This window comes from Argentina silus, assembly GCF_951799395.1.
Source record: "Argentina silus genome assembly, chromosome: 6".
Classification (NCBI taxonomy): domain Eukaryota; kingdom Metazoa; phylum Chordata; class Actinopteri; order Argentiniformes; family Argentinidae; genus Argentina; species Argentina silus.
In genome coordinates this window covers 20,636,255-20,644,198 of record NC_139660.1, presented here as the reverse complement: position 1 = coordinate 20,644,198, position 7,944 = coordinate 20,636,255, and the positions used below count along the sequence as shown (strand labels likewise).

Here is a 7,944-nt window from a genome sequence, read left to right as displayed (position 1 = left end):
GCTGACAACGCGCACGCGCGCACACACACACACACACACACACACACACACACACACACACACACACACACACACACACACACACACACACACACACACACACACACACACACACTTCCCCTATTTATCCCTTAAACATTTTACATCTTTTGCCAGAACAAGCATCTTGAAACAGATAGGTCCTCTACTTCTAAGATAAAAACTGTGGAGCACTTGGGTTGCATAGTTCACTTTAAGTGTATCTGTGTACAAATCATTGAAACGTTTTTTTTTATTGTGCTGTGATTCACGACCAGCAGTCTCGTCAAAGTGTGCGCTCTCACTCCCCCTCGTGGACGAAGAAGAAATGGAGAGGTTTACAAATATGGTGGAAACCGACTCCATCATGCTTACACAAATCGAATGATTTCAGTGGACAATTTAGGACATTCCAATTCAACACTTTTTGGCTTGAAGCGTAGATATATTACCATGTGATCAATAAGGAAGGAAGTGTCCATCTCACATCTTTCTTATCTAGAAAGTGATGGATTGTATTATCAATGATGAAATGTTTACTACGCCGTCGGAGTGCCAGACATGCAGCACGAATAGCTAAATGCCATATTGGTGCAAGCCATCATAACTATTTTATGATAATGTCCTCACACTGACAGGAAGATATCCCGAGAAAAACCCCGGCAGCACACACGGCGCCACACACCAGCAAGAAAGTTTCAATTCTCGCGCTTCGCTGGACAATTATTGGTTACAACAAAACATTGATCATTTGGTAACAGGAACCAATTGCAGCAACACAAGCCTCTCACATGCCTCCTGAAGCCAATAGGACCAAATGTACACAATTCTGACGTCAACGAGGGGTGTGACTCGAATGAAACATGTTCGGGCAAAACATCCCGATTATACTACTCTGGCAACGACGTCAACGCAAAAGAGATGACATGCATTTTGTGTCTCAAACGACCTACCAAGCTTCCCTTACACGGACTATTAGCCACATCAGTAGTGAATCGTTAACTACTCCAAACAAACGGCCAGGTAAGATCTTCCCAAGGCTTTTTGCGCACAGGGCGGAAGGGTTTTCTGGGAACGAGATTCATGGCCAGGTAAATGTTTGCTATGAATGCCATGGCAACGGAGGAATCAGACGATTGGGGAGACATCAGTGATGCGGAATTGCTCAGCATCGAGTCTGAGCATCTCGGTGAGTAGCCTGTAAGGTATCAACACTTCATATGGTGTTGACGCGAACAGATGATGCCTTGCATTCTAGACAATATGCATGTTATTAGCTCCTTGTGAAACTATGAAGTGCATTAGTCAGTACGCTAATGGATGGAAACTTGATTATGCATTACTTGTGTAGGCCAGAGTTCACATGCTGTTGATTCAGTGCACACCCTTACACAAAAGTGAATGTGCTTTTAATAGGCCTACAATTTCCCTCTTATCTTGTGACTCACTTTATAGCCCCAGCTGAGCGACGCAGTAAAGAGGATGACGCACAGTCCCCTTCCGAGGGGAGGCTTGATGTCAGTACAAGTCGGTAAGCCTATCTCTCTCAACAAATCATTGTTCAAGTCATAAGTTACCCTTTAACATATTTTGGATGTTGATCCACATCGCTCTCTCTCCCTCCCTCCCTTCCTCCATCCATCCGTGTCAGGCCTGACTTCGTACAGGGTGCCGCCTTCTCAGACTGCAGAAAGAGACTCTTCGCCCAGCCCCAGAGATTCCGGAACCGGAGCATGGGATTGTCTGTCCCCAACCAGAGCCCAATGCAGAGGTTTCACAAGCGTCACCTGAGTGTCACCCTGCTCTGTGACCAGTCCTGGTGTGAGATAAAGATGGCCTATGGCTTCATTAAGCCTCAAGTGAAGAGGAGAGAGATGCAGAGGAGAGAAGTGACTACTGGGGCTAGTATTCATCTGGCCAGAGGTAATAGAATTGGTCAGAAAAAGGGGCCCATTTCTACATCCTCTGCCATGCTCTCCTGTGGAAGTTCTACAGCGGTTATAGAGGGCAAATTACAGCAGAGTAATACATTTGTAACGTTATTCTAAAAAATGATACTCACATGGTCACAGTCACATACATGACAGAGCAGACTCGACATAATTCTGGTCACATAAAGCTAGGGACACATTAGCTAGTGACACATGCATCTCTCCAAATCGGCCTATAAAGTTGAACACCAGTCAACGCCTTGTAAATAAACATAAGTTCAACATCGTGCTGCTAAATCCCTTATGGTTGACTGGAGTAGTAAATAGACCTCCCTGATGTGAGTTACATTTCATACATTCATGTCGTCCAGGGGAGGCTGGTGGAGGTAGAAATCAGAGGACGGGGTCATTGTAATGCATGGAATGGAATAAGATGGGCTCATTCATTACAATGAGCCTGTCCTCTGATTTCTACCTCCACCAGCCTCCCCTGGAGGACATGAATTAGAGGTTAGTTATGAGAAAAAGATTAAAGAACGAAATGTAACTCACCTCAGGGATTTGTCATAGGGTAGATACATGTAGCTTTATTGATTGGTAGGTATAATGCAGCTTGTCTTATGACACAGCACCTCAGGAAAGAAGGTAAACACATTAACCCTTTTCTAAAATCACCCATTGAGCGGGAGCACGTGGCAGTCCTGTTACACACACACACACACACACACACACACACACACACACACACACACACACACACACACACTGTTTACTGACTCCTTGGGCGATGTTCAATCAAGAGGCATCCTTCTTGGCAATAGAAAAACAAAACAGTGGTAACTTAGCTGGGTCCCAATTGTCACACACGGTGCATCCTAGTGTGGAGATGGTGGGGACCACACACACACACACACATTCCAAAGTCACATCTGCTGACCGTGATGGACAGTGATGATTGACCTATTGACCTCCAGTTATCCATCAAATAAAAAGCCTTTGATGTGAAAGAAGCTACAGTCTATTTACGACTCACTGGGGTTGTTCCTTTGATGTTATGGAGGTAGCCTATGACCTTGTATCTGTCCTCAGAGATGGAGGTCAACCAGGAGGTTGTGACTGTGGCTGCAGTGACCAGAGAGGACAGGGAGGCCCTGAAGCTGCTCAACATGCTACTGATGGTCTCAGCTCTACAAGCAGGTACGACACACACACACACACACTACAATACTTTCAGTTGAACTCAGATAGGTTGTTTTGTCAGCGATGCATTATTACTATAACGTGTTGCACATGGACTACCAATGTTGCACATGGACACTCTTGCCCTGTTTGTGCGAGTGTACTGTATTCTGACCAACTCTGCGTGTGTGTGTGTGTGTTCGTGTGTGTGTTCGCATATGTGTTTGGGCATGTGTGTGCATGTGTGTGTCTGTCTCCCAGGGGAGCGTGTGCGGGAGTTCCCTGTGTTTGGTGTGCTGGAGGGGATGTTCCTCACAGGAGTGGTGGATGAGCTGTGTCGTGGTGAGTCTGGTGAGCTGGTCCTGAGTGAACTGAAGACCCGCAGTCACCACTCTCTCCCAGGCCTGTCCCAGGCCAAGGGCCACACCTTACAGGTACTACTATAGCAAGGGAGGCTGGTGGAGGTAGAAACCGGAGAACGGGCTCATTGTAATGCATGGAATGGTATCATCTCTCTCTCTCTCTCTCCCTCCCTCTCTCAGGTGGGCCTGTATAAGCTGCTGTTTGACTCCATGGTGGGTGGGCAGGTGAAGAGGGAGCAGCTCCTCCAGCACCTCCAGCTGCGGCCCCAGCAGGCCCTGGGCGTGGCGGTCCAGGACCACGCCAAGACCCTGGGCCTTCAGACCACCACGTTCGGAGAGCTCCTGGACCACTTTCTGCTCATCCTGACCCTCAGCGATGTCGGACAAGTGGACAAGCTATGTGTGGAGTACAACCACCAGAGCTCCGGAGGCCTCATCGGCACCAGGGACGTAGAGTTTGAAGAGGCCCAGCTTAGGGCTGTGGTCAGTGGGTATCTGGCCTACTGGAGGGGGGAGAGGGACCCCCAGGGGGTGGACATTGAGGACGCCTGGAAGTGTACGATGTGCCCCTACCAGGAGATCTGTGACTGGAGGAATAGCAGGTCAGAAGAGGCAGTCACAGCGAATAGCAATAAGCGAGTCAGGTTGGACAGCCCCAACTTCAGTGGTCTCAACATGGATTGTCCCAATACTCCCAAGAGCCCCTAATTGGAGATCCTCAGTCTTAGTAACTAACTTACTTACTGGATGATGAGGTGGCCTAGTCTTGGTCTGTGTGGTTATACTTCTTAGTCAGATGGTCAGTATATAAAGTTAAGAATGAGTGCAGGTTCGGGAGGAGGGAGAAGGCAATCAAACGGACAGCTGATACTAATCCATAACTCTGTCTACCCACGGTATAAAATCAGCCACACAAACACAAACATCACACACCACACATTCCTCATCGCATCCTACTATCACCCTGTTCTCCTCCCTTCATCCTGCTTCATCTCTCATCTGGGCATCTTCTGCCACTAGGGGGGGATCTCTCCAAGCCCAACCAGAAGTCCAAACCGTGCCAAAGAATGTTACCCGTGTACAATGAGCCGTATCATTGCTCTGATTAAGTGTAACAAAAGTCGTGAAGTGCGTTTTATTTTGATTGTATTATTGATTGCCTTCAGATGTGAAACAATCATGGATTGCATATAGATCACTTTTTAATCTCAGTCAGTAGGAAAAAATGGCAACATATTTAATTGACTAGCTGTCAAGAGACTCATGTAGCAACACTGAAGGTTAATTTATGCTTTGTCGACTGACACTGCGGTCAACTGTCAATCGACAGGGATGACGTCTCGTCTACACTTTTGAGTGTCGCCGAGGGGGGGGGTCACGCACCTCCTGAACTTGTTGATGTCGCTGATGCCGTCATGGATGGTCTTTGTGGAATAACGATATGTCGATCGACGCATTAATAAGCATGAAACAGCCTTAAAGCAGCGCCGTCACAGTGTAGCATCGTAGGCCAACAGCTGTGCCGTGTGGAGAGACTGAAGCAGGTTCTGATGAAGTGGAGAGATGATGTCCTCCAATAGTACTCACATTCCCACTCCTTGAGTCAATGGTCCAGTTGACAGAGAGACATATGAACCAGAGAATATGATTAATCATTTTGACATTGACAGAAGACAATTATCAGACATGATGAAGCTATGTACTATATATTATACTAACCCTAACCCTTAACCCTAACCCTAACCCTATATATTATAATTTTGAATAATGTCTTATTATTATTTGGTAGTATGTCTATTCAAAACTGAATGCGAAATGTGTAATTTATCTGTTCATCTGTAATTGCTCATGTTCATTCTTCACAATATGATGCTTGATGTAAGATAATTGACTGAAATGAGGGTCATAATGTCATAATGTTATAATGCGCGTAGCCTACACTGATTTAAGATTTTGTCTGCTTGCCAGATTTTAGGTGTATTTTTTTTACTATTTATGTTATGTACATCTTTTTGTACATCATGTTTTTTAATACTGTAAAACATTCCTGAACTAATGAAATACAGAGTTATACATAGGCCATGATTGTAAATGAGAACTGTTTCTCCAGTAACCTGCTTGGTTAAAGAATGTCTGAATGGAAAGAATGAAGAAATACATGTGAGTCATTAATCCAGTGGTGAGTCTGTTGTTGATGTCTGTTGTTGTGTCTGATCTGAAGTATGGAGGGAAATATGGGAACATGTGACTAGGTGCCAGTGAAGTTTGGTCCACTGAAGATAAAACCCTTTATTGACACACTGACCCACTGTCTATTAAACCATTACCCTCATTATGATGCAGTCTGGTTATCTTTGTTTCAGTCTACAAGGCCCAGTATTTCAAAAACCTTTAATCTAGATCAAAATGATCTGGATAATTTTTTTGCAATCCAGGCGGAGCTGTCTGATTTCCCTTATACTATTCAAAATCTGCCAGATAGATCTGATCCTGGATAGCAAAAAGAATCCGGATGATTGTGATCCAGATTAAATGATTTGAAATACTGGGTTTTGGTGCTCTTGACTTCACGCAAACTCAACTTACCTGGGGGCCGCTGGAGGTAGAGTCTGGGTGAGGCTGGGCCGCATCAAGTATTCCACAAAAAAAGGGTTTCAAGTATTGCAAAAAAACCTGCCGTGAAGAGAAAGGATGGCGACGAGCACAGAGAATTTCAGGAAAAATTCGCTAATTCGCGTTGGCTAACTTGTCAACAAACACCACCGGAAGCTGTCACGAGCCTGAGCTATGGTAGCCCATAAGTGATAAAAAAGAAAAGTATATAAAACGCCCAGCGGCAACGACTCGGCAAAAAGGTGCGTGTGAGAAAAACGCGCGGGCCGCACAAACACTAAACTTTGATGTCAAGTAGTGGGCCACAAAATATCGGCCCGCGGGCCGCGAGTTTGAGACCCCTGGTCTAGTGGTACTCTCTACTTTAAGGTCCGGGTTACAGCAGACCCTTGGTCCTTCTGATCCTGTAGGCAGAGACACTGACCTACCATGACCAGTTATACCACCAGGTGGTGCTAGTGTAACACTTATTGGTGATCATCAGTCACCAAACGTTGATTATACCACCACTTTGCATGCTACAGTCACATTAACTTGAAACATTGTCTTTTAGTAGTAACAGCAAAAAAGGAGGGACAGAATCTATTGGGAAATCTAATCTTACCTATCAACACAACACAAGGTCACTAAAACACTGAACCTGGGTATTGCAAACGGATCCAAATTCCCAGTCAGTTTTCATATGCCTGTTTTAGTTATTCACATCCTGGAAGTTACTTTATAATTGAAGGCACCATATTGTTAATTCCGAATGTCTTTCTGTTTTAAATGTTGAAAGGGAGTTACCTAAAATGAGTCTCAAAGGCAAATGAGTTCTTCCATTTTTGAGAAAGGAATTATTTCTCTCGCCTTGCGATTGTCAAACCACAGTGATAAAGACGCAGGGTAGAGGTGAGGCTATCAGTGGTCTGTCTGTAATTGAACCTGGGAGAGTTGGAGCGTGTGGAGTGGAGACTATCCGTCAGAGATACACGGTGCTCTGGATCGTGTCCTCGTTATCACCTATGACACATTAACGCATCACGTCTGGCATTTTAAATGACCAAACCACAGAAGCTTCGACTCCCCCGGACCAGAACGTCTATTCAGAGCTCAAACCAATGATATCATATATATATACAGTGTATGGCTCAAACTAAACATGTCAAAGCTGACATGTGGTTGGGGAATGTTCGTAAGGAATTCGACATGGAGTAAGCTATCCCTACGTTGTTTAGTGGGATCAAAGGCTTTTAGAACCTGAGCTTAACAGTGTGTCTTAACAGGGCCTCTTGTTTGCAGTTGGATGCTTTGTTGTTAGATTACTGTTTTAGAGATGTGTCCCTGGCAACAGAGCCTGGTGGAACCTGGTTTGAGATGCGTGTAAAGCATGGAACAGAGTGATGAATGGTGGTGCACCGCAGGGGAGGCTGGTGGAGGTAGAAAACAGAGGACAGGCTCATTGTAATGCTGTGTTTACTGTTTTACCACGAGACACTTTGCTCTTTATCTCTACGAAGAGGAAGTGTCTCTAAGCCACGGTGGCTGGAGGCTCCACGGGGTTCAGGTGGCGACTTTTAGTGAAGCAGACTACGACCGTCGTAGAGGGAGATGCAGTACGAATGCCAGTGTGTTTATTTTACATTTTAAACCGTAGAAAGCGATATTTCTCTCACATTTCTTCAGAAACCTCATGCGAGGGGACAGATCTTGGTAGGAGAGACGGCAGCCATTGGTTATGTCCTTGAACCAAAGCACTTCTGCCTCTGTGGAGATGAGTCGTTTCTCTGACAGACTCAGACTCTCAGTTCTGCAGATCAATGAAGGCTTCATTTCCATATATATTTCCTGACTCTTTGTAG

General features: G+C 45.3%; 1 protein-coding gene across 1 annotated transcript; it reads left to right on the top strand.

Annotated features, from left to right (window-relative positions):
• The first annotated feature begins 1,038 nt into the window (after positions 1-1,038).
• Positions 1,039-5,812, top strand: exo5 (exonuclease 5). The gene is made up of 6 exons (XM_083671213.1): positions 1,039-1,207; positions 1,474-1,549; positions 1,670-1,941; positions 3,039-3,146; positions 3,390-3,562; positions 3,671-5,812. The coding sequence occupies exons 1-6, from the start codon at positions 1,114-1,116 to the stop codon at positions 4,196-4,198; spliced, it is 1,251 nt and encodes a 416-aa protein (XP_083527339.1). The 5' UTR covers positions 1,039-1,113; the 3' UTR covers positions 4,199-5,812.
• Positions 5,813-7,944: the final 2,132 nt, after the last annotated feature.

Bases quoted from the DNA above. Each gene is read 5' to 3' on its own strand.
- exo5 (XM_083671213.1), top strand. From the start codon at position 1,114: ATGTTTGCTATGAATGCCATGGCAACGGAGGAATCAGACGATTGGGGA. The intron at 1,942-3,038 runs GTAATAGAATTG...ATCTGTCCTCAG, and splicing joins TAGTATTCATCTGGCCAGAG to AGATGGAGGTCAACCAGGAG. The intron at 3,563-3,670 runs GTACTACTATAG...TCCCTCTCTCAG, and splicing joins CCAAGGGCCACACCTTACAG to GTGGGCCTGTATAAGCTGCT.